At 48.0% G+C, this 26,756-nt stretch overlaps 1 protein-coding gene and 1 long non-coding RNA gene across 4 annotated transcripts in view; one reads left to right on the forward strand and one right to left on the reverse strand.

Annotated features, from left to right (window-relative positions):
- LOC121134128 lies at nt 1-5,212 on the forward strand. Of its 2 annotated transcripts, XR_005871163.1 has the most exons (3): nt 1-550; nt 1,742-1,870; nt 5,054-5,212. It is a non-coding gene; the product is annotated as an uncharacterized LOC121134128 (long non-coding RNA). The 2 variants fall into 2 exon arrangements; XR_005871162.1 differs by lacking the exon at nt 5,054-5,212 and having other exon boundaries at nt 1,742-2,258.
- The window catches only part of Plat (plasminogen activator, tissue type), a 26,223-nt gene continuing 2,624 nt past the window's right edge, over nt 3,158-26,756 (reverse strand). Inside the window, exons 2-14 of one of the 2 annotated variants that reach the window (XM_013110872.3) lie at nt 18,920-19,013; nt 16,750-16,792; nt 14,269-14,406; nt 13,819-13,929; nt 13,312-13,486; nt 12,393-12,484; nt 10,810-10,984; nt 9,501-9,586; nt 7,437-7,632; nt 7,174-7,310; nt 6,946-7,086; nt 5,128-5,291; nt 3,158-4,004 (exon numbers count right to left, since the gene is read on the reverse strand). In XM_013110872.3, the coding sequence (XP_012966326.1) occupies nt 3,846-4,004; nt 5,128-5,291; nt 6,946-7,086; nt 7,174-7,310; nt 7,437-7,632; nt 9,501-9,586; nt 10,810-10,984; nt 12,393-12,484; nt 13,312-13,486; nt 13,819-13,929; nt 14,269-14,406; nt 16,750-16,792; nt 18,920-18,994 (1,692 nt within the window). In that variant the 5' untranslated portion in view covers nt 18,995-19,013 and the 3' untranslated portion in view covers nt 3,158-3,845. The remainder of the gene's footprint in view (nt 4,005-5,127; nt 5,292-6,945; nt 7,087-7,173; nt 7,311-7,436; nt 7,633-9,500; nt 9,587-10,809; nt 10,985-12,392; nt 12,485-13,311; nt 13,487-13,818; nt 13,930-14,268; nt 14,407-16,749; nt 16,793-18,919; nt 19,014-26,756) is intronic. The other variant, XM_021225103.2, reaches the window with a different exon arrangement.

The following is a 26,756-nucleotide window of genomic DNA, read 5'->3' on the forward strand; positions in this document are numbered from 1 at the left end:
GGGAAAGGTAACATCCAAGTTGTGTACCATCCTGAGCAGTCTGATGAAGTCTTTAACTGACCTCCATCCCATCCTACCCTATCAGATGCTGTCTTTCCCTGGACACAGGTCGTGTCCAGTGCCTACACTGCTTGCTGCTCACTAAGAGCCTGTCTTCACTCTTAATCAGCTCTCTTGCTGTCACACTCTGTGTTCAAGGAACCTTCACTCACAGAGTAGGAGTGCCAAGGGAGTCTGGAGAGGTCAAAGGAAAGCCAAGAAAGCTGAAAGAGAATGCTTCTTCTCATTGAGAAATTCAAAGATCCCAGTAAGAAAAACAATCACATGTGAAGTTTGCTGAGCTCTCAGCAAGAACAACCTTTCTAACGGAAGTTTTAAGCAGGAGAAAATGCGTACAATTCGACGCTGACGCTGCAGTGCCTTGGAGGTGATCGGCAAAGGCATCAGTATCATTGGGGGAGATGTGAAGAAAACAGTCCCCTGACTGCTGCTGTCCCTCCATGCTGAGCTGAGTCTGAGACTTAGGGATTCCCTGGAACAAGAGACACCTGTGAGTCTAACTGGTTCTACTCTGCCATTAGTGTCACTAATGCCTTACTGTATCTGGTTGTAATATACAATGTGGATACAACGTAGAGGAGAATCAGACTTTGTAGGGGTAGGTGCTATCAGTCTCCAGACATCCACTGGGATCTTAGAGCATGCTCCCTTCGGATCAGGGCTGACTGTTGTATTCTTGCCTCAGTCTGGATGGTTGGGGGGGGCATTGGCAGCAGGAAATGTTATCTACTTATGTTTCCTTCTATGCCGGTAGGTGATAACTAGATGCCATCAATACTGTTTCTAATTGGTAATGGCTTTAAAAAGGAAAGAGAAAGCCAAGCAGGTCTCAAATATTAAGGATTGTGTGCTCATCTTTTGTATATGGAGTTGATGTACAGGGCGGGGCTCTGGGGGGGGGGGGGGGCCAAGACCAGGGCTCTGTGCTCTTTAACAACCAAAAGCAACCCATACAGTTACCTGGGGCCTCACTTGCTCCTCAGTTCTGTTGGCCTCTTATTAATCAGTCAGGAATAATGGGAAACATTTACTTTCCTTTGACTCATTCCCTTCCTCTGGTGAATTCCAGACATCGAACCCCACATTTCTTAACGAATACTGGGCAGGGAGGGATGTGCCACTCTGACCCTTTGGGGTGATTCACACGACTGTCTTGTTGGACACTGCTCCACTAGAGTCAGCAATTGTCTTCATTTGTGTCTGGTTTCCAGGACTCCACACAGGAATGTTGGGGCCTTTTGACTTTGTATTCCCAGGAGGCTCTTCGGCTTCAGTTTCATCTGAAGAAACTCTTGTCCAGTGGGGGAAGGGTGAAGCCAGCTGCGATGATCGGCAGGCCTGGGGTGAGAGCCTTGCTTATAGCTGGGCTCAAGCTGTGTTTTCAGGAAAGGGATGAGATGTATTTCTGCCTAAAATCTTAGATCAAACCCTGAAGGCAGACTTGTGTGAAGTTAAGAAATCTGTGACTTAGTCTCTGATTCAAATTGATGGAACTGCTCTGGGGACTTCATAGATTTTGGGAAACCTCCCAACACTCCCGACATCAAGTTCTTGGGCTATGGTGAATTGCTTTTGTGAGTTTAAACTATTTTTCTTCTAAGAGCCTCCAACAGGGCAGTACTGACAAACCCTCAAGAGATAAGAAAGACCTTTCTTCCAATTTTTTTTTTTTTTTACCCAGCCACACCCGAGAGCAAGCATTGCATCATGAGACAGATTCTTGGAACTAAGATGTGGTAAAGAAAGCAGGAGACAATGGAGAGAGGTTGTATTCCACGACTGGTAAGACGTGTCCAAGGACCAGCAAGAGGTCAGCTTCAAAGAGTGCCCACGGCACAGGTCTAACGCTTCATCCTCCAACCTATGGCAGAAGGGGAGAGATGACTTCTGAAAGTTGTCCCCTGACCTTTACATCTGCGCTGTGGGTGGACACACCCTCAGACCCACGTCACACACACTAAAGGAGTTACTAGAGCAGCAGGACGCAAGCAGCATACTTGTGTGCAATGGTCTGTGAGCTAATTGTTTCTGAGGAGCAAAAAACAAAACAGAATGGGGAGGGAAAAAGCAACCCAGATAGTAGCATCTCGTATGAGCCATCAGTTGAGCCGTTGCTATGTTAGTAAGAGACGCTTTGGGGTTTTTCTGCCCTGTGTTGCTGTAGTTACTGTCCACAGAATCATGCGACTGTCTACTCAGACCGTGGTCATAGTGTGGATGATTTCACAGATTTTCATTTATCACCTCTTGGAGCAAAACACTCATTTTGGCCTTCAGAGTCCCTAGCCTCCGATCTACAGTCCTGATCAAGTTCAGATGAGGTTGGGGATATAGCTAGCTCAATGGTAGAGTACTTCTTTAACACACCCAAAGTTCTAAATCCAACCCCCCCCCAGCCCTGTGTTCGCAGGTGCCTGTGGCTAAGTCAGATAACCCGAGTCTAATCCCCAGGATCCATGTGGTGGAAACAAAGAACCAACTCTTGTGGGTATCCTCTGACCTTCACACATGCACCGGTAAACTTGCCCTCCCCCACACTCAATAAAAACTGTCACGGGGGGGGGGGCACGGGAGGAGGGGAGGGAAAGGGAGAGGGACCTGGAACTGACTTGTGAGGCAACTTTGTTTCTAATTTAAATTTAAATTTAAAACAGCAAACAAACAAACAAACAAAAAAACCTGTCACTCATTTCCTGTACTCTTTTGCCGCTTAGGCCACCAAGTCTTTGTTGTTGCAAGAGGGAAATTCTGGGTCTCAAGACTTGCCTGACTGCAACTGCCCTGTCTTACCCATTGGGTGAAGACCCTTCTGAATTTGTGAAAACCCTCCTCCTTCCCCTGATGGTCCCTTCCCACTCTCACAGCTGAGGTCCAGTGAGGTCTCTGCTGTGCTGGGACCGGCTCCATTCCACTTCACTTGTATGAATGCCCCTCGTCCGTGCCAGCTCTCCCCACCCCCATTTCTACTGTTGGTGGCACCATGCATATTGCCTTGGGGGTAAGCAGGATTTCCACATGTTGACTGAATGAAAGGAAGTCTTTCAACTGACTCAAAAAAAAAAGAATGTGAACACAAATAAGCCATGGTTACATACCATTTGAAAAGTGTGAAAAATACTTCTGGATTTATTATTTAAGTACAGTATAATACAGAGTTACGGTAACAAAGTAAACACTAAAATAGATTAATATATAAATATGCTGATGCTACTTCATCAATTATTGAAATCGCGCAGTTCTCCCAACCATCTATAAAGTTTATAAAGAAAAGATTTACACTGTATACAAAGGAATGCCTTCCAGGAGTCGAGGGGCGGGAAGGGGTGGAGAGTATGGGGCTGTGATCTAGCCAGCCAACATTTCTGTCTCCTAGAGGCCCTACTGGGTCCTCCTGTAACAGCTATAAGTACGTATTCTTGTCCCTAATGCAAACTTCCTCTCCTGAAAGATCAAGCCGTACTTTACTGTTGAGACATGATCTTGTGTCTCGTGGTGGACTTTGGTCTTCCCTTCCCTTTTAAATCCTAGAGTTATGGGAGGGCTGGTGTTTTCTCATCTTCTCATCAGACAGATTTTATCCCAAAATCAGACCTTCATCCCTGAAAACTTGCGTCAAGTACCTACCACAGATACATGCTACATCCTCTCCTATAGACCCTCCATCCCTCTGCCGAGGGGCAGTGTAGACGGATGATAGAGTAGAGGACACTTGGCCTGTTGGGTGTGTCTTCTACTGAAGAGGAAGGCAGATCCTCCTCCGGATCCAAGGAGCTGGGTTTTCTTGGTCATTGCTTCATGTTGTCTTGAATCCAGTCTAGGTAATTAGTGACCTTTGTGTATACCCCAGGGACATCCTTCTGCCCGCAGCCAATGCCCCAGCTGATGATGCCAACCAAGGTCATGTGTTTATTGACCATACACACCAGCGGTCCTCCCGAGTCACCCTGTGGAGAAGCATAGATCAGTTGTTTGTATGAACGGCACAGTATTAGGAAGAAAATTTGGATTGCTATTTGTAGTGTGAAGATCGTACTCCTCAAAGAACTTGGTTCTGGGAGGGAGACTTGAGACTATAGATTAGGCTGTATCTAAATTCTAGTAAAGCAGCATTAAAAGCCTGGCATGATGGCACACTCCTTTAATCACAGCATTCAAAAGACAGAGGGAGGTGGATTTCTGAGTTCAAGGCCAGCCTGGTCTACAAATAGGGTTCCATGCCACTCAGGACCACACAGTGAATGAGACTGCATCTCAAAATAAATAAATGAATAAATAAAAATATCCACTAAAACCCAAAACACACAGACTTAAGATAACTGTTCGGAGCTGGGGTATGGTTCAGCAGTGGAGCAGTTAAAAAGCCAAGAGCTCCATTCTCGGCACCCAGGAAACAAAAACTTCTCAAGTTTTATAAAAGCTGATTTGAGTGGGTACCATGGCAGTGCATGCCTTTAAGCCCATTACTTAGGAGGGAGAGACAGGTAGCTCCCTGTGAATCTGAGGTCAGCCAGGAACTTTAAAAAAATCTGATTTGGACTCTGCTACTAATTAGTTGTATGGTCTCAGTGAACTATGGTTCGCTTTTCTTCAATCGGGTGGTCACCATCTGGGTCTCAATGTCAGCTGTTGTCTGTGCTTGCCTCCTAGCTCCTTAGTAATCAGAAAATGTGAATTCCAAGTCCAGTGAGGACTCAGAACCTAAAATGCTTGGCTTCCCTGGCTGAAGCTGCACTTTGGGAACTCTTTCTCAACTCCTATCCTTATCTTGCATCCCAAGGGGATGCCTTTTCTCATCCTACAAAGCAGGCCCAAGTTCTCCAAGACCTTCAGAAGTCAAAGATTTAATCATGTTGTTTTACCTGTCATTTCAATGGGGCTTACAGGGAAATCCTGCGCTAGGCAGAGTTTCCTGTCCTCACACCCAGAAAATGCACTGCTATTTAGATTTCTTAAATTTGAGGAGTTTTGACCTTTATTGTTTTCTTCTTTGAAGCTCCACTTTTGAATGTCACACGCTCCACCATGGCTCCCACTTCCCCCTGCCCTTGGGACATTCATCACGTTTACCTGGCATGCATCATGGACATCTTGGTTGCCTCCACTTCGGGTGTCTCCAGCACAGAGCATATTGTTTGTGACGGTTTTGTTAGACAAATGCTGTGAAGTACAGCGACTCGATGGGTACAGCCTCACGTGGGCTTCCTTCAGCCGATCAGAGAAGAAAGGAGATGCTGAAAGAGAAGATACAGATGACTTAGGGTCTAAGTCTGACTTACAAGCCTTTTGGAAAGAGAAAGCTTAATTTCCTAGTCAGAGCTAACCCAAATCAGGTTGCCTCCTAGGACATGATCTACGTTTCACCATTTTGACTTCCAGCACTTTTCTAGGGTGAAGTCATGTTTCTCAGTAGCATAGCTGACAGTTGGGCTAGATAGTTATCCATCATGATGAGTGTCCTGTATACCACAGATGTTTGGCAGCCTCTCCCTCCTAACCAAAGGCCAGGATCAGCCTTCAGCCAGACATGTGACACCTTGGCCACAATGATTCCAGACACTGGCAATCATGGCCTGGGTGGTGAAATCGACCCAAGTGAGAACCATTGATTTAATCAAGCCTTCTGTCATTTATCCCTTATAATGTAATCAGGGTGTGTGCCCTGTTTCTACTTTGGCAGTGAGGAAACTGAGGCTTCAGTAATTAAAAAAAAATTAAAAAGTGTTTAAGCTCAATCTAATGGTCCACACCTATAACCCTGGGACACTGAGACTGCAAGTTGAAAACCAGTGTAGGAAACACCATGAGCCCCCATTCATAAAGTAACACAAATGCACATCTGACTTGGATAATCATTCCCTCAAAGGCCAGTGTGCTGAAGGCTAGACCTGCGGTGCTCTTCGGAGATGGTTGAGCTTTTAGGAAGTAGCTTTGGGAGAAGGAAGGTACAGTGTGGCAGAGATATTGAGACCCAGACTCCCTTTCCTCCCTTTGCTTGCGTGTTACTCCGAGGAACACATTTCTACTGCTGTAGGCGCCTCCTATGATGTATGGCTTTGGCACAGGCTCACAGACTGGGCCAACTGACCATGGTCTGAAACTTCCAAAGCCATTAGCACAAGCAAAGCTTTCCTGTCTTTAGGTTAATTTATCTCATGTTCGTTGACCTCATTAAAAAGCTGAATTGATGGGGGAAGTCCTGTGTTTATGTCAATAAAGCACTGTTGGCCAATAGGGAAGCAAGATAGGTGAGACTAGGAGTCTAGGAGGATTCTGGGAAATGTAGTGAAGAGAGTCGTTGCCATGTGATCCCTGGAAGAAAGAAGGCAAGTCTGGCGTTCTCTGAAAGATAAGTCCTTACAGAAATATATATTAGTAATTATGGGTTAATAATCAAACCAGAGCTAGCCGATAAGAAACCAAGCAAAGGCCAACAGCTTCATAATTAATATAGTGCCGTGTGTGTTATTTGGGGGCTGAAAGCAGCAACAGGAATCAGGCAGCGGGCAGGAAGAATGCCCGTTACACTGAATGACACAGCCAGGGCCCCACAGCTAAGCCAGATGCAAGCTTGGGATACAAATTCAGCTTGTACAACTCCAGTGTCTAAGAACACACATACCTTTACACCCTCCGTTTCTGTCTCTACTGGACTATAAAGCTCTTCAGAGCACTTCCCTGTCCCAAATTTCTGTGACCAACACGCAGTGTCCCCGCAATGCAAGGAAGCAGGTAGCAGCCTCTCATCATACGGACAGGCAGAGTTCCGTCTGCGTTTTTCTGTGTCATGCCACAATTGGGACCAGAACATTGTGTGACCACGTCCCCTCCGTCTGCTTGACTACCACTTGACAGATAAGGGCGGGACCAAGACTTCCTTCCACTTACATTCCTCGTGCTTGCCGTAGCCAGACAGCTCACACTCCGTCCAGTCGGGAAGCTGCAGGTTGGGGTCAGGAAGGCAGGCGGTGCTGACAGAGCTGCTTTCCCGGGCACACTGCCTGGTATCTGACCTCAGCTGCAGTAATGCTGGGAGAGACAGAGAGGACAGGAGTGACTCAGCCAGGGGAGGGACGGCGTGACAAGGAAGGGTGTGTGAATATAATGGCCTTTTACCGATGTCATTGTCGTAAGTGTCATCATCAAATTCATCGTGGACTATATATTTTTCGATCTCAAATGTCTGCTCCGCCTCTCCAGGCACCACCCTGTATGTTCTTCCCAAGACCACTTTAAGATCCTGGGGAGGAGACCTGGGCAGAAAAAAACAGCATGAAGATGTTTTGTAATTTAAAAAAAAAAACAAACTGTTGTTGGTTTTTGCCTTGAGTGACATCCGAGGACTGGCTCCAACGCGTCAGAGACCGGGCAGTCCATACCTCTCCACAAAGCAGTGGGCGGCAGATAGCACCCAGCAGGAATTGATCAGCACCCCTCCACACAGGAATCTCTCTCCAGGAAACCTCCTGTTCTTGACGAAGATGGCAGCCTGCCAAGGGTGCGAGGTGATGTCCGTGAAAAGTCCTCCTTTAATTCGAAACTGCGGCTGTTTGTATTGCCTCAGGCCACAGGTGGCTGGAGAGAAGGAAAAGAGGAGGGGGTGGGTCAGACCTGTAGTGTGGGGACAGGGATGAGAGAATCCCACATAGCTTTCTTTCCTCTTCCTCTTCCTCTTCCTCTTCCTCTTCTTCCTCTTCCTCTTCCTCTTCCTCTTCCTCTTCCTCTTCCTCTTCCTCTTCCTCTTCCTCTTCTTCTTCTTCTTCTTCTTCTTCTTCTTCTTCTTCTTCTTCTTCTTCTTCTTCTTCTTTTTTGGTTTTTCAAGACAGGTTTTTCTCTGTATTGTTTGGGAGGCTGTCCTGGAACTCGCTCTGTAGACCAGGCTGGCTTCGAACTCACAGAGATCCACCTGCCTCTGCCTCCCGAGTGCTGGGATTAAAGGTGTGCGCCACCAATGCCCGGCCCCACATAGCTTTCTTTACCTGTTAGAACCTTGATTTCTGCAGGCTACTGCCCTGCAGCATGCTGATACAGAATGATTTAACTGTCTCAATGATGGTGAAAGCTACAACTTTCCTTTGTTGAGCACAGTGACATACCAAATGTTATATATGTGGTATCTGCGTCCTTCCCAATACTAAATTGTAGGAAGGCAGGGAAACCTCCATTGAAGGCCACAGAGACACCCGGATTAGAAGCCAAGTCCGTCTGACTCCAAAAGCAGGGGTCTTTCTTCTGTGCATCGTCCCTTCCTGCCTTGCCAACAGTGATTTCTTGGTTTAAGGTATCATTCAGTCTTGCAGACTTCCTTCTGAAAACCCTTTTCTTTTCCATCTACTTGGCCCGATCCATCCTCCAAGGTCAAGTCAAGCCCCACCTCATCACAGGGCTCTAGTTAACATCAGGGCCTCTGAGGTCCTTGTGGACTTCCTGAGAGGAACCCATCACAAACGACCTTGGCTGGGACCTCAGTTTGTGTCTTACTTTCCAATTAGAGTCTGTTCTTTGAGGAACACTCTGGCTTATCTCTGTGTGTTTGTGGGGACTGAGTAGTAATCTATTCTTGGGCAATTTCCAAGCTAAACTTTCACACTGGGGACTTGTGCCAACTTGAATTTTCTGTCTCCTGCCCTCTATGATCAACTCAGTTCCCCTGTGTTAACTGGGCTCCATGGGGATGTTGGAAGTGCACAGAACTTGGTGGGTCACATGATTTCTGAGGGCATTTTGAATAATTGGACACTGGAGTCTCCCTGTCACCAGGCTACTGGAGAAATGTAACAACTGTTACCTAGGGAGCCACAACGTGAGGCCCCTTTCTCTTCAGGGTCACCAGGACTATCACCACCTCCCTCAGAGGTAGCCAGAGAGAAAAGTCGGAGCCTGTTGCATTTGAAAAGAATCTTATGCATCGGTCTTCCTTTCTGTCCCTCCCTATCACCCCCACAGATCTAGGCAAGTATGAATGTTACCATGTAGGCAAATGAAAACCTGGCTTCGCCTCTTGGGGACCCGGCAGGCAGTACTCAAGTCTGCATGCAGGTGCGAATGTCCCTTTAAGAGGCAAGCTCTGCCCGCTTCTTTCTGCCTTTCCTCTGAGGAGGCAGCCCTATCTTTCTCTCGCTCTTTCTCTCTTCTCTCTCCCCTTCCCTTACTCCCTTACTTTCCACCAGTAAACTTTCTGTATAAGCTACATCTGCAGGTCTCTCTGTCTGTCGCATCAACTGTTTGTCTCTCACCTGCCCTGAGGCCTTACAAGGTCCCCCCCCCACCTTGCACGGTATCATAACAATGACTGCCTACCATCATTTCAGTCATGAAAGCTCCCTGCCCAAAGGCCCCGTGTCCAGAAGCTGCAGAAGCTAAGACAGTGGTGAAAACACAGGATATGGCAGAGAAAGTAGTGAAGAGATGAGCCTGGGGGTGGGGGGAAGAGTGGCCCTTACAGCACGGGGGCACATCACAGTACTCCCATGTCAGCTTTCCATTCTTCATCACATGGCACCAGGGCTTGGCGTCCCCATCTGGATTCCTGTAAAACAAGAGTTTGACAACTTCACTGACAGTCACATCTCAGGAGTAGAAGGAGATTAGGTAGGCCCATGGCAGAACCAAGAAGCCAGGAGCAGGGGTGCCAAACTCCTCTTGACTCTAGCAGCCCCCCCCCGGAAGATAATTCCTTTTAGCTTCTATTTGTTCTGTCAGTGACACAGTATTGGGAAGAGCTAGAGCTGCCTGGTGGAGAGATTTTTACAATACAATATTACGGCAGTGCAAAGAATAGGGGTTTTGTTTGCACAATCTATTCATCCTGGGGGGGGAAGATGACTCACTGGGTAAAGTGCCTGTGGCACTCGCATGAGAACCTGAGTCTGAATTCCCAGAACTCACATAAAAAGCCAGCAGTTCTGTGTGTGGTGGAGCACACCTTTCATCCCAGCGTCTGGGAGACAGAGGCAGGCAAATCTCTGCCTGCATCGTAAGTTCCGGGCTAGCCTTGTCTACATAGTGAGCTCCAGGCATTCCAGGGCTACATAGTGAGGACTTGTCTGGAAAAATAAAAAAGCCAGGTATGGCAACCTGCTCCTGTAGTCCCAGTGAGGGACAGAGAGTAGGGGGCAGAGAGTAGGTCTCTGAAATTCATGGGACAGCTTAGTCTAATGGATTAGCTTCAGGTTCAGTAAAAGACTCTGTCTCTAAAAGTAAAAGTAGAGATTGATGAGAAAAAAAAGACACACACACACACACACACACACACCTATGAATGTATATACATGGACTTTCATGGATGTGCATACACCCACATTAACAAGTACACATATACCCCATTCCCACCCAAAATAAGAAAACTGATGTATCTTGTTTCTCAAAAACAAGTCTAGGGCTGTAGAACCAACTCAGTTGTTGAGAGGTCCTGAGTTCAATTCCCAGCAACCACATGGTGGTTCACAGTTGTCTCTAATGGGATCTGATGCCCTCTTTTGGCAAGCAAGTGTACTTGCAGAAAGAGCACCATATACAAAAAAAAATCAATGTTTACAAAAAGACTATGTATGTATGTATGTATGTATGTATGTATGTATGTATACATACATACACACACACACACACACACACATTCTAATGGTAGAAAAGTAACAGGTTTGGCTAGATCATGTCCATCGTCATCTACGTAATGCTTAACATTGACTCTTCTCTTACCAGATAACCCAGGTCTCTGCTGGGAGCTGACTCCCTTAGATCATAGCTACCTACCGGCAATAATTATGTCTGCCCAGGCCGAGTGCCTGTGAGTTGGTCCTCCATGCTGTGTAACTCTTGCCTATCAGGGTCATGGAATTCCACGGGAGGCAGGAGGTCCTAGATGTGGTGAGGCTGTGGGTACCACGATAGGTTAACCCTTTTCCAACATAGCAGTCCTCACTTCTTCCTGGAACACCAAAGTGGTTAAGCATTGATGTAGCAAGTTGCAGGGGTTCAGCAGGAAGGGGTGAGTCCTGTCGGCGGTGATGGTGCTGGGAGATGCTGTGGAGGCATTAGAGGAGTCGCCATGATAGGCTGCAACGGGAGCAGGCTGGCAGTCAGGCTCTCTCAGCTTTGCTCTGTCAACCTCGCCCTCTTCCGTCTATTTGCCCCATCCTGCTCTCGTTCCCCTCTGTGTGAAACTGACCACGTCTGCCTCTCTACTTCACTACAGTTGAAAAGGCACCTGTAGAGCTGCCTTGATCCTTGAACTCTGATGCTGACCAGGTGAGGAGGAAGGGATCAGCAAGAGAAGCCATGCTTGGTGCAGGAAACCTAGCCAGCTACTCAGGGCCACTGAAGTCATGGATCTTGGAGGGGAACCTATAACCTTCACTGAACCAGCATAATCCCTAACTACATTCTAAGTATTTGTTCTTATACCCAGAAGTAAGTGTAGTCCTGACCCCTCATCAAGGAAACTCCTCTTGGGAACAGATGGAGAGGTCATTACAGAAAGAAACTGCGACCAGTCAAAATGGCGAGTTGTGGAGGCCAGTCGCAATGGATACTGTATGTAAGGCTTGGGAATCGTTTCGGAAGAGGGGGTGGAAAGACTGTGTGAGAGCCAGAGGGTCCAGGAGTTTCCTATGAGAATGCATCTCCTAGGAAAGTCAGAAGCTATGCTCATAAAGTCTCACCACCATGACCGCCTAAACATAAGGTGGACAAGGACAACAACAATAGGTCTGCCAAGCAGATTCGAGAAAGTCCATAGGGCCCCAACCCCGCACAGAGAGAGCCACAGGCAAATGAGGAATGCCGAGAAAGAGCAAAACAGTCTTCCCCCAGAGAAGAGCACAGCAATTGGTAATCAGTACCAAATAGCCTGAAAACATACTTACAAGTAACGAATGTTAGAAATATATATGTACATGAGTTGTATAGAGGAATATATATATGTATATATATGCCATGTAACAACAATTAATGAAAAAAGAGGTCATTGATTTTAAAAAGAGCAACAAAGTGCATATGGGAGGGTTTGGAGACAGGAAAGGGATGGGGAAATGATATAATAATTATAATCTCAAAAAATAAAACTATTTTTTAAAACCAAAAGGCCCAGAATCCATGGGTTCAGTTTCATTCTATGCTTTACGGATGAGGGTATTGGCGGGAGGTAGGGAATGGGCCCAAGGCTAAGCAAATAGTAGAAGACAGGCTGGATGAGGATACCACCTTCTCACAAGCTACCACACAGCTCCTAGCCTGCCCCTTTCCTGTGGGGCATGGAAGTCTGTTAGATTTTACCATCCCAGATGCTCCTGCCTTGGGGATACTTCAGGGAAAGGTGCAGGGTAGATGTCACTTACCCTTAGGACAAGCTGGTGTGCTGCAGAACTCTGGGGTATACATCCCTGCCTTAAAGACATAGCACCAGGGCTTGGAGTCTCGGTCTGGGTTTCTGAAAAATCAGCCAGGGAGGACCAGTGAGGGTTGAACAGGACACCTCCCCTCCTGGACCAAGGACTAGGATGCTGTTGGGGACAGGGTTAGTGCATCTTGGGCTGAATACTGTCAAGTTTTATCATGTTAGACAGAAATATGATTCCACTGTGCTTTTTATTGGGGGATTAAGCACATTATAAGGAAATGTGTAAGGGAGACAAGTTGACAAGGGTGTACAATAACCACCCGTGTGTCAACACAGCTGACCTATAGTCTCAGGCACATAATTAAACTGTGATCCAGGCACTGCTATAAAGATGTTTTGTAGCTGTGGCTAACATCCACAATCAGTTGAGTTTAAATTATCCCAGACAAGGCGGGTGCACGTTGTCTAGGCAGTTTAAGGCCCAACAGCATCAAGACAACAATAGTAATTCCTATCTGAGTTCCCAGCCTGTTGGTCTGCCCTACAGTTACAGATTCAGATCCTACACAGAGATATGAATGTCAATTCATGTCAGCCTTCAAATCAACCTCTATCTCCATACCTACCATCGAAGTGTCAATCTACCAGTCACTGATATATGAATGCACTGATGCTATCGCCTATCTATGTATGCATACATGTATCATCTCTTACACGTCTGCATATTATTTATACATGCATTTTATATATCTAGGTAGCTACCTATATACCTGTCTAAGGGTCATCAGCTCTGCTTTTCTAGAATCCATGACTGATGACCAGATCTTCCCCTGAATGTAATATTTCGTATCACACACACACACACACACACACACACACACACACACACACACACCGCTGTGGAAGACACCTCTCACCTGCAGTAATTATGATTCCCCAGGCCCAACTTGATGGCATCTGGCCTCCTTGCGTTGTAAGGCTTCAGGGACAGAACACTGCTATTCCAGTTGATGCACTCAGCCCCATTTTCTGCTGAGCTCCATGTGCCCCTGTAGGTGATGCCCTGGCCCTCAAAGCATGCTGCTCTGGTATCTGATTGACAAAAAAACAAACAAACAAACAAACAAAAAAACACCAAAGGGCTCACAAGGGAACTCTGCCTTCCCTCAGCACAGTGGAGCAGGCTGGCTGCTGAAGCCTCTGGAGCTCACAGAGAGCCGGGTGGACAGGGTCACTCACAATACTGTGTCTGAGCTAGACCGTGGGTTGTCAGTGCAGGCTCTGACCACATGGCCCACTACCGTCATTCCCAAAATGACCTTATCTCCCCTCCCCTGGACCCCGCCCTCCAGCAAACATTTCCTGGACTGTTTGACAGGAAGGATTTCAGAAGGTCTCTCACACCCATCCACCAAAGCACTCACCTATGTCACAGCGTTTCCCAACAAATCCATCAGGGCACTGGCAGACAAAGTCGGAGAAATACAGGGCCTGCTGACATATACCCCCATTGAAGCATCTTGGCTCACTGCAACCTGTCAAAAGAGTGTAGACAAGGAAACCCCTAACTACTTTCAAAGTAGCTCCAAGAATACAGGAGTTAGAATTGCAAAAATATTCTGCACGTCAGCCACTGTTCCACAGTTGATAGCGCGGCTAACCCCAGTGTCAGCCTCAAAGTATGAGTATTACTTCCCACGTCACATATGTGGACGCTGAGGCTGGGCAAGTGAAGGCTCTCCCCCGCCTCAGTTTTCTGAAGTGCTTTCACCTCTGCCTGGGCAGATCACACCCAGAATATGGGCAGAAGATCTGAATGTGCCAGGAACCATGAAGGAAGGGTTTGGGCCCTGAGCTCGAGGCCGGGTACGTACTTTTGACGGGCACCGAGTGGCACTGCGTGGAGCCACCGTTACACCGGCAGTATTCCACCCGATTGCTTCTAAGCATGGGGCGCAGCCACGACTGGCGGTGTTGGTAAGTTGTCTGTGTCTGTTCATCTCTGCAGGTCACTGCAACACAAAACAGGCTTGTCTTTTCCGGACAGACACAAGACGGGGAAAGCCTGGCTCTGCTTCCAACACACAGTAAACCCTCCGTAGCTCTGCGTTCTGTAGTGAGGTTACAGTGGCCCTGTGGTGAGGCCTCTAGTCCGTCCTGAACATGTGTGGTTTTTGTTGTCATTATTCCTTACAAAATATGTCATAATGCCCCATTATTTTTATATCTGGGGCCACAGTACGTGTAGTATATTAGATATCATGGATAATCTAGAAGTGGCTGAAAGTATATGGGAAGATGGGTTTTGCACAAATACCAGGTCATTTTACGAAAGAGATTTAAGCATCTGTGGATTTTGGTACCCCGGGGAAGCCCTAGAACCAACCTCTGCTAGATACAGGTGACTATCATCTATTGTGTATTCTTTAGGAATATGATAGTGATAATAAATGCTTATTTTTTCATGAAAACTCTCTTATTATTATTATTATTATCTTCCTTTGATGAACCTTTATTTTTAGATAATTTGACTATGAAAATAAATTTATATTAATTGTCTATTTTCCCACTTTAATCAGTCAAAAATAAGGCTGAGGTGGTAGTGGTAAATGCCTTTAATCCCAGTACTCAGGAGACAGAAGTAGGCAGATCTCTGGATTCAAGGCCAGTCTGGTCTACAGAGCAAGTTGTAGAAAAGCCAGGGCTACACAGAGAAACCCTATCTTGCGAAAACAAACCAACCAACCAAACAAACAAAAATCAGTGAAAACAATACCTCTCTGCGTAACTGACTACCAGGTTTCTAATCTATAGACTATTACCATTCAGAATAAGGAAAACTAGCACTTACACCTGTCAGAAAATGTGCTGCTTTCAGTAGTATTTGTCATGCAATGAAAATATAGCAGGCATTTAGCAGCTGCTTTTCTAAAACAGAATTGACTTGGACCACAGGGTGAGGTGATGCGAGTGGGGTGGGAACGGGCATATCCTCCTTGTCATGTCTGTCTCCTTTGCTTTGAGTCAGACACCGACTCCACTGAGGGATTTTACTCATGCGGTATCCACCCCAAAAAAGCAGTGATAGCAAGGCGGTCTATCTAGATTAGAGTACCTGAGACTCCAGATCCCAAAAGGGTCTCCAATCATCTTCCTAAACTTGGCTTCCAGTAACAGCAGAGCCTTGCAGGACAGATGAGCCCCACCCCAGCCAGAACTGTCATCCACTAAGTGGGGGGCTGGGCCTATAAGCTGGGCAGCATCTCAGCGGGGTTCAGGCTCTCCTCTCAGGCCACAGAGCTGTGCAGTCTGCACAGCCCTAGCCTCTGCTCCAGTTCCTCCTCTACCAAAAACAGCAGCTCCAAAAGCACCACAAGGGACAGTCTTGGGACACTGAACCCTTTTATTTGTTCTTCGGAGTTTAGAGAAGTGTTCCAAAGCGGGGCTTGGCGATATCCGCCTGTAATCTCAGCTCTTAGGAGGCTGAGACAGGAGGATTGCTGGGTTTGAAGCCTATATTAGTTACACACTCAGTCCAAGACTGGGCTATTAAAATGAGACTCTAACTCCAAAGCCAAAATAAAAAAAAATCATAAAATTAAAAAGAAAGAAAATAAAATGAGACATGGAGAAAGGCCTAGTGCCTCCTCACCTCCACCAAAGAAAGAATGAGGGAGAGGAAGGGAGGGAGAGGCAGAGAAAGAGGAGAGAAAAGGAGAGGTGGGGGGAGGGAGTTGGGAAGGAAAGAAGGAGGGAGGGGAGAGATAGAGATAGTGAGAGAGAGGGGTGGAGGGTGGAAGGGTGTTGGTAGGGTGGAGGGTGGGGAGGGGGGTTGATAGGGTGGAGGGTGGGGTGGGGGGGTTGGTAAGGACCTGAAGCTGGACTTAGTGGACACTGGTGAGCCCACAGTCCAGGAACACTGAGAGGACTGGGCACTCTGCCTTCCCACGTTCTGCTGGGGGTCCTTTGGCAGCCTCAGTGAGTGGGTCAGCTCCTCCCATCAGGGCTGTTTCCTCATCTCTGCATCAAATACTTTGAGCCATGTTGAGACAGGGTCTTGCTGTGCAGCCCAGACTGGCCTTGAATCCATGATCCCCCTGTCTCAGCCTCCCAGGTGCTGGGATTGTAGACATGCGCCACCCCCACCAGCTTTACTATCCTCTGACAGTCTGATTAGGTTGCCCCTGGGAGCCGGGCTGGCTGGCCCCAGCTGACTGACAAGTAGAGAGCAGGCAGACATTTCCACAAAAGCACCTGGAAAGATCTCATAACCATCCCGCAAGTGGAAGACTGATTCCCCTGACAACCAAAAGCATTACGAGGCCTGGGCCCCCGCTTCCCCCTCTACCCCTCACCTCTGTAGGACCGGGCTCCTCTTCTGAACCTGCTGTGCATTCCCTGTAGAGAGACCAGGATGGAGGAGGGGTCAGCTCAGACTGGGGAAGATGGACCAGGAGCCACCTGCTCGGGAGCACCTCCTTCGGGTGAGTGACCCAGCTACAGCATGCTTTTCTTACCCTTTTGTCAAGTCTCTGCTCTTTCTACACACCTAGTGTCACCCAGAAGAACTCCGGGCACAACAGAAACGCTTCCAATTTGTGTTGTCCAATGCCTTAGTCACTAATCCCACATAGCCACAGAGTACATAAAATGTAGCGAATGTGGCTGATGAACTGCAATTCCAATTCTGTAGGTCATTTTAAATTTAAGTAGTGGTGCATGGGTAGCGGATTCCAGAGGATGGTAAGGCTGCAGCTCCTTGTGTCCATTGTGTAGCCATTGGGACGCTATATAATGAGAAGTCTTTGCGCCCCAGTGTTGCCCAATTGGCCTTTTACAGTACCCCGTGTTGAGGTGAGGTTTTGGAAAGTGGGCACAGTCTCTGTCCCCCTACTTCAGTAGTTCGTGATGCCTGTCTTTTCTTAGTACCCTATGGATGCATTCAAGTACATTTTTTTTTCCTGGGCTGGGGACCACAGTCCAGGCCCTGTGCAAGCTCTTTCCCCTGAGCCTCACCCCAGGCCTTGGTCCTTTGAAGCCTATGCTAATGTTAAGGTGTGATCTCCCCACCTCACCACCCTTCTCACTGGCTAACAAACTGGCTCTAAAAAAGGCCGTCAAAGGCACAGAAGCAGCATCCAGAATTGTTCAGTCTAAGACACGCTTGGATTCTGCTGCTGGGATTTGAACTCTAAGTACCCTACCCAGAGGGGAGTGTGCACAGTGTTTCTGTGACCACTCCCGGGAACCTCTCCCATCCTGACATGAAAGCATGAACACTGGGTCACACCATGAACATCTGTGAGCTTGGTGGCCCAATGGGGTGATGGGTGATGGGGAATGTTATTTTCAGGTGGCTTTTGCTTATGCTGCATTTGTTTGACTCTGTGAAGCTGTGTTACCGTGCCTGTCTAAACACCTGATGGTCTAATAAAGAGATGAACGGCCAATAGCGAGGCAGCAGCAAGGATAGGTGGGGCTGGCAGGCAGAGAGGACAAATAGAAGTAGGAGCTGAGGATTGGAGGAGCAAGAGAACAAGGAGAGGAGGATGTCAGGGGCCAGCCAACCAGCCACCCAGCCACACAGCCAGCCAGCCAGCCAGCCACCCAGCCACACAGCCAGCCAGCCACCCAGCCACCCAGCCAGCCACCCAGCCACACAGCCAGCCAGCCACCCAGCCACCCAGCCAGCCACCCAGCCACACAGCCACACAGCCACCCAGCCACACAGCCAGCCAGCCACACAGCCACCCAGCCAGCCACCCAGCCACACAGCCAGCCAGCCACCCAGCCAGCCACCCAGCCACACAGCCAGCCAGCCACCCAGCCACCCAGCCAGCCACCCAGCCACACAGCCACACAGCCACCCAGCCACCCAGCCACCCAGCCACACAGCCAGCCAGCCACACAGCCACCCGGCCAGCCACCCAGCCACACAGCCAGCCAGCCACCCAGCCAGCCACCCAGCCACCCAGCCACACAGCCACCCAGCCACACAGCCAGCCAGCCACACAGCCACCCAGCCAGCCACCCAGCCACACAGCCAGCCAGCCACCCAGCCACCCAGCCACCCAGCCAGCCACCCAGCCACCCAGCCACACAGCCACCCAGCCACACAGCCAGCCAGCCACACAGCCACCCAGCCAGCCACCCAGCCACACAGCCACCAAGCCACCCAGCCACCCAGCCAGCCACCCAGCCACACAGCCACCCAGCCACACAGCCACCCAGCCACCCAGCCAGCCACACAGCCACTCAGCCAGCCACACAGCCACTCAGCCAGCCACCCAGCCAGCCACAGAGTAAGATGGAAAGTAAGATACAGATATAAGAAAGCTAAAAGCCCAGAGGGGAAAGGGAGATGGGTTAATTTAAGAAAAGGTGGCTAGCAACAAGCCAAGCTAAGGCCGGGCATTCATAAGTAAGAGTATGCCTCCATGTGTGATTTATCTGGGAGCTGGGCCCCTCAAAGAGTCAAAAGAGTAAAACATTGCACAACGGGGTGAGGCACGGAGGAGGACCCACCTGGCCAGGCACGGTGAAAAGCACTCCGAAAAGCAGCAGTACACACAACAGCTCCGTCTTCATCTTGTTCCCCATCTCTTCTGTGCCCCTTAAGCTTCAGAGGAAAAATAAAAGCAATTAACGTGGGAGGGCAAAGGGCCATAGAAAATTCAGGGCCCTGTGACTTTATTTCAGGGGACCCTTTCAGAATTGACTCAGACATCAGAAGATTTTTACACACATCTGTCTGTCTATATAGATATATAGATACGGCTATAGATATAGGTGTGTGTGCGAGCGTGCGTGCATGCTTGCGTGCATAGAGAAAGTGTACAGCTACATTAGAATTACCACCATAATTATGAAACATTCATCTCAGTGGCATTAAACATATGCACACTGCTATGCACTCATCTTCCAGAACTTTATCCTGGTGAAAACCGATATCCTTTGCTCTCCCAACCCCTGGCCACTACCGTTCTACCTTCTGTGTCTGTGATTCTGACTACATTGCATACATCACAGACATGGAGTGACACGGTGTCTGTCCTTTATAGGTGTAGTCACTCAGCACAATGTACCGCAAGGTCATTCATCTACACTGTAGAACCCTTGCCCTTTTGGAGGCAGAATGATACTCCATTGTTCCGGCACCTTTTGCTTATGTAGTTATCTGCTGAAAGACAGTGGTTGATGTAAGCGGCTTTTCCCAAAGATTCCTGTGGGCTGAAGAGTAAGTAAACCCATCCCTGGCTCTTCTTGGTCACCAGGGGCCTGACTTCCTGGGAAGGAAACCCTGTCCTGGGATGAGCTAGGAGTCACAGTATTGTCCTCTCTGGCTATCTCAGAGGTCGTTGTAGGGTTTCTATCACTGGCCTGTCATGGTGCCAGGTCACCTGCCTCAGATGTCACAGCTTTGGTAATTTTAATGAAGGCTCCCTCCATGTTAGTCTTAGTTCCCTTTGGAGTATCTGTGTCCTTTTTTTTATAGACACACGGATCTGGTGAAGAGCAGATCTGCAGAAACAGAGGCAGCCTCTGCTGTTTGGTCACTGAACTCCCTTGATGCCCCCCCATCCAGTTTCCACTTGCCTTCCCCCATGCTTTCTGCTTTTGGTGGCCGAAAGTAGGTTAGTTGGCCCGGTTCCTCTGTGGTCTGGCAAGCCCTCTCACTCCTCCGTCCCCAGCATCAAAGCAGGACTTTCCTTCACCCTGACTCATTTCCCTTCAGTCACAACAACTCTGGTTCCCACTCCTATCCTGTCAGGCCCCCACAAACCACTGGCTTAGACGCTCCCAGGATCCATCCTGCCCACAGCTGGCTCTGGCCTCTGCTCTTTGAAAAGAACTGACTTTTGGGAGACCTGCCTAGCTTCCTCACGTGCCCCAAGATCCCTTCAGCTCCAAGATGCAAACAGAAAGGGAGGTTGAGCTGGGGGACTCCTGCCTGCTGCGTCCATCTGGGGTGCAGGGGTGGAGTGCAGAGCCGAGTGGAGAAAAAGCGGCCCTTAGATAGGAAAGGGCGTGTCGGGATGATGGTGACCCAGGGGAAGGAAACAAAGAGCTGTGGGGCCTGACGGACCCAGGGTCTTTGCTCTTCTTGACCTACGCCTACCAGCGTTGACAGGGGGGGGGGAGGGGGCGCGGCTGTGCAAGACGCTGGACTACTGTATCTTTCTGCCGTTGGCAACTCCAGAAGGAAGGAAGCGGCAATGGAGGCCGCCTGAACAGGCGTGTGGAATCTTGTCATGGGTAATTTCCCCTTTCTTGGCTTCCTTTAACTTTTCCCTTTCCCAGCTTCCCCAAAATTCCACTTAAATTCACCCTTAATTCTATGTCAGGAGAGTTAACTGTAGATACCCCCCCCCCCGACTTTCCTGTCCTTACTACCTGGTGGCCTAGAGCACAGGAAGAAACTGACCATTTTTGCAAGTGTGATTCCATGACTCAACCCCTATTCCTTTTCACACCAATCAGCCCATTCAAGGGGGGCTTTTAGAGTCTTTGTTCTTGACACCTACTAAGTTACTGGGGTTGTTTTTGTGGTTCTGAGATAGGATCTTGCTGTGTAGACCGTTGGGTCTTGATGACAGGGAAATGGTCCAATCCTGCTTCAGCATGTGGAATGCTGGGTGTCTTAGTTACTTTTCTATTACTGGAGAGACACAGTGCCAAGCCCAAGGGGATTTAGAAAAGAAAACATTTAACTGGGGGATATCTTAAAGTTTCAGAGGGTGAGTTCATGACCAGCATAGAAGGGAGTGTGGCAGCAAGCAGGCTGGGCTCTGGAGAAGTAGCTGAGACCTTTCATCTTGATCCATAAGCATGAGGCAGAGATGGAGGTGGGGGCTAGCTGGGAATAGTGTGGGGTTTTGAAACCTCAAAGCCCACCTCCAGTGACACACCTCCTGCAACAAGGCCATGCCTTCTAAGCCTTCTCAAACAATTCCACCAGCTTTGGATCCAGCATCCAAATATGAGTCTGTGGGGGTCATTCTTGTTCAAACCACCACAGTGGGATTACAGGAATTCCCCACCATGCCCAACTAACTCAAAGCTCTCTTGATGTCAATTACAGAGTAAAAAGTGCACCGCTGAGCCGGGCAGTGGTGGCGCACGCCTTTAATCCCAGCACTCGGGAGACAGAGGCAGGCGGATCTCTGTGAGTTCGAGGCCTGGCTGGACCGATAGCCTCCAAAACAATACAGAGAAACCCTGTCTCGTAAAAACCAAAAAAAAAAAAAAAAAAGTGCACCGCTGATTCCTATGCACACCCTCCTCTCCCCAAGAGGCCAACTCTTTTCCTGACCAATAGGACAGAAGGAACAACAGGTAAAGAGACCGAGCTCATGGACAGGGCTGCATTGCATCATGGTAAGCCCTTCTCTACAGGAGGGACAGGAGCTCAGACGTTAAGGACTGTCACTTATCTGCATCTGGGCTTTTGGCCTTGCTTAGCCATGAACTAGAGAAGATGAATTGCACACAGGCAGCGAATAGCTCTTTCCACACTCTGCAGAGACAATCCTAGCAAGCTGTTGGATGGGCCACATGGCCTAAGAGGATGACAGGGAAATTAGTCACATGCCAGATGAAAAACAGTGCAGTCCCAAAGCAGGAGAAAGAGGGGGAGGGGAACTTGGAAACTTGGTTTGATTTTGTGGAAAATGTGGGTCTTGAGGTCACGAGCCATGCTGGGACAAAGCATAAAGTAGAGGCATGGACCTAAATTCAATGCCCAGAGGGTGAGAATTTGACTCCATAGATTCTGGGCACCCACCAGAGGGGTTCATGGGTGCTAGTGGGTGGGATTTAAGGAATATATCTGAGGCTTGCTTTATGAGTACAAATACATAAGTGTTTCTGTGTTCTCTTCATGTTGCATATACAGTAATTTTCTAGGATTATTAAAGAACTAAAATGAAACAAAACAAGCAAGCAAAAAGAAGGAAGGAAGGGAGGGAGGGAGAGAGGAAGGGAAGAAGGAAGGAAGGGAGGGAGGAAGGGAGGAAGGGAGGAAGGGAGGAAGGGAGGAAGGGAGGAGGAAGGCAGGGAATGTGACTGTCTTAACTTTTGTTGGGCTGTTGTCCCTGAATACTAAGAGGGGTGACAGAATGTAAGACCTGTCATCTCCAAGTCCCAAAGACCCAGCCACAGCAGGCTCACCCTGCACAGAATTGAATCTAATGGATTAGAAAGAAGCTCTTTCTTTAGAGATAGTCCATCAGGCTTGGGACTTGGCAAGTCATTGCAGCTTCTGCATAAATTAGAAAACTCGGGGTATACGGCTTTGCCAACAACACTCCGTCTAGGTTTCCAGGAAGTGTGTGCTGACAGGCATTTTTGTGTAGTATGCCACCTGCACATGTGCAATCTATCAGTCGTGTCTTCCTCTGAAATACATGCTCATCTCGTGGGCAACTCGGCCCTTCCTGCCTGCGCGCCAGGTGAAGTTCTGTCAGCTGCTGCAGCGACCATGACACTGTCGCTTGCCCCCTCATCTGCAAATGATGGGAGACAGGGAAGGCGATAGGGGACTTTCAATAAGCTGGCTCTCCTTGGAGATGGACCGTTTCCAAGATCCAGAAATGTGGACCACTTTGAGAGAGTGGAGATTGTGTCAGGAGTATGCCACATGGAGGAATAGCACTCCATGGATGCCAGGCGATAACTGCTGGCGTCTGGATCGGACAAAGCTACTGGAACAGCAATAAAGTGATTGGCAGAAAGTTTTGGAAAAGGCAAATGACATGTCCCCAGGGCCTTTTCATGGCCCTGTCCTCTTTGCATCCCTCACACAACCATCTTTACCCAAGAAAATCTGCTCTCATGAAGGAATTTAATAACCCATTCACAGAAAGAAAAAATCACCGGATGAAAAGATGATTAATAATGCTGCTCCCCATATTGAGATAGAAATGAGCTCCCAGCAAAGAAAAAAAAAGACTAGCTAGACTCTTGGAGTCCTCCTCCAGAGCTAGTTTTCTGGGGCTTCTGATGTAACATAAGAGATGACACTCACGTAAATGGATAAAGTGCTCTCACTCATACCCTGGCCACAGTTCTCTTCTTTATACGTATATAGGAAAGAGATTTGTAATAAAGGAACCATGTACATACATGTGGTCAACTGAATGCACTCAGTCTGAGATTTTGTGCAAGCTATGCTGCTGTTCATTTAGAGGCTGGGGCACTGGGGGCTTGTACTTGCGCAAGGGAGCTAGCTGGTTAGAGGAGGCCTGACCGGGAAAAACCACTGGGAAGCCACACTGCTGTCAAATTTTGTACCATATGCTAGTCTGAAATGCTTCCATCTTTGCAAGGACACTCCAGGTTCTTATTGCTTTGCTGAAAAATGATTTCCTCAGAGATTTGAGTCGGGGAGTCAGTTTTTAAGAGTAACAATAACCCTAAAACAACACATGGCCTTGAAGCCATACTTCACCCACACTCTGCCACCACAGCCCAGAAAACCATAAGAAGTCTCCAGAACAACTGCAACATCACAGACACGTTTCTAGAACAGGTAAAGAGGTGAGGTGAATTGCTTTCAGAGAGAGTGGTCTAGAAAAAGGCAGCAGGTTACCATAGCGGTTCCTCTCTGGGCCTCTGGCCTAGTGGCACACACCCAGAGCCCTAGCACTTAGTGGCAGAGGGAAAAGGACCACAACAACTTTGAGGCCAATCTAGACTGCATATCGAGGTCCAGCCACACAGAGACCCTGACTCAAAAGAAAGGAAAAACAGCTTACCTTTCCTTGTCCAAGCAGAGACAGTCCACCTCACAGACAGTGGATTTTATTTGCCTCCTTTTGAGGGAGTGAATGTACTGGTGATTTAAAAAGCATGCTGAGCAAGCTAGACTCTACCATTGACGTACTTTCCTAGTCCTTGGTTTTTGTAATTTTTTTTCTTCTTTCTAGGGCTTCTTCTTCTTTGTTGTTGTTTTGTTTTATGTAACCCTGGCTGGCTTAGAACTTGCTGTATCCTTCAGGCTGGTCTTGAAGTTTTGACCTTCCTGTGTTTGTTTACTGGATGCCTGTATGATAGGCATGCACCACCACACCCAGGCAAACTATTTGCAAAATCTGCCAGCAAATAAGAAACTCTAGGGATGACAAGATGCTTCAGCAGGTTAAGGCCATGATGACCTGAGTTCAAGCCCAGAGACGCACATGGTGAAGAAGAGAATCAACTCCTGAAAGTTGTTCTCTGATATCAAGAACACACACACACACACACACACACACACACACACACACACACACACACACGAATAAACAAATGTGATTTTCAAAAGCAATTCTTCTCAAAAAAATTTTTCCCCACAGGTCAATACTTATTTTCTCTTTTCAATTTTGAACAGAGTTCTTTATAACAATGAGAAAAGAGTTTCTCCTTCCTTCCTTTCCTTCCTTCCTTCCATCTTTCCTTCCTCCCTCCCTCCCTTCCTTCCTTCTTTCCTTCCTCCTCCCTCTGCGTGCGTGCGTGCATGTGTGTGTGTGTGTGTGTGTGTGTGTGTGTGTGTGTGTGTGTGTGTTGATACAGGGTCTCATGTAACAAAGGCTGGCCTTAAATTTGCTATATAACTGAGGCTAACCCTGAACTCCTGAACCTCTTGGCTCCATCTCCCAAGGGCTTGGAAGAGTCTGCCTCCTGATATAATTTGACAAGGACATGAAAGATGAATAGAACCCTCTGATGCCCCACCTATCAGGATAGGCATAGCGTTTTTAGCAAGTCGGCATGCCTGTGTCTAAGCTACATGGAATTAGCCTAGGGAAGATCTGCACCAACCATGTTGACTCTTCTGCTCTACCTCCTACCAAATGACCTGGTTGTTGGAAGAAGTAAGCAAGTGTTGGTTGTGGGTGTAGGGAGTGTGTCCTGCATCCTTTTGGGATAAAAACAAAAGAAACTTTCTTAAATGACCTCATAGCCTGCTGAGGAAAAGGCGAGCCCAGCCAGTCAGTGCCATGCAATGCCCACTCCAAAGCTGGAGACTAAATAAAGAGAGTCCAGTATCCATCTGAACTCCCGGCTCCTTTCAGTCCCTAAAGCAAACGCCACCCTACCCAGGTATAATGAATTAACAGTGAAATAATGTGGTAATCCCTCAGTCTGCCTCTGGATGCTAACACTCTCAAATCAGGTCATGATCACAAGTGTTTGTCATGCCCTTTCATGAATGAATCTGAATTTTACCAGCCTTTCCAGAGGGTAGAGCTGCAGTGAATGAGACATGTGCATACTCAGCAGAGATCTTAATGCCTGTCCCTTGCCTGGCATTGGGTTTTCAAAGCACCTTCTGTTCATTAATCACTTAAGACAACATATCTCACTTTACAGATATGAAACCAAGACAGAACTTCAAAAGCACTCCCCGACATGGTAGCTTGGGGGCTGACCCCTGACCCCTGCCTCCTGAGCTATCCCAGTCTCCGAGCTCTTCCCTCTTCGTGTCTGCATGACACCTGCTCATGACATACTTAAAAAAAATTTCTGGTGCTGTGGATTGCACCCAGAATCTTGCACATGCTAAACATGCTTAGCCACTGAGCCACAACCCAGCCCTATGAATAACATTTTTACAGTGACCGGAGGAACATGGCCCCTGAACTCTCAACTTGGACCCGTCAACTGCCACTTACAGGTCTGGGTGGGCAGATCTGTTGTTTCTTCGAGCCTTAGTTCCCTGAGCTTCCTAATGAGCTAATGCTTTCCATCTTGTGTATTTTCCAAAAGCTAGAGAATAGATAAGGATCCTGGATGTCTGACGCCTGGCAGGTGTACACTACACTTATCATGGATGCCTTCATCAACAAGAGCTCAAATTGCTTGAAGCCACTGCAAAAGAAGAGGTGCCAGGCTCTCAGAGGTCCTTATGGTCTTCAAGGGTTAATAACAAATTTTCCTAGCTCGTATGGCATGTGATACAAATTGTCATGCCCTTCACCAGTGTTCAGAGAGCAGTATGAACAGGAGCCATTACTTCCTGAAAGCAGAGTGATATCTTGTAACCCATCCTTAATCTGTTTTCTTATTTGTCTTTTTCAAGCCAATTTACACCACACAACGGGGCCTCTGGAACTTTGGGAATTTGGAATTAGCAGTTGACACATCTAGCTGCTTCCGTGTGGCGTCCTTAATCCTTAGGTGTGAACTAACAGATCATTTGCGTCCACATAGCAGACTTTCAGTACTAAAGTCTACAGTGTGTGGGGCCAGCCTAAGCTTGCACTGATAGCTGCAGAGGCTCCAGGTGGACTCAGGTCTTCTAGGTCAGTCCCCAAAGAAAATTCTAGGGACCTCTGTCTGACGTGTGTCAGGAGCATCTCATAGTCAGTCTGTATACCTC

The sequence above is a fragment of the Mesocricetus auratus genome, unplaced genomic scaffold, assembly GCF_017639785.1.
Source record: "Mesocricetus auratus isolate SY011 unplaced genomic scaffold, BCM_Maur_2.0 Super-Scaffold_100026, whole genome shotgun sequence".
Lineage (NCBI taxonomy): Eukaryota > Metazoa > Chordata > Mammalia > Rodentia > Cricetidae > Mesocricetus > Mesocricetus auratus.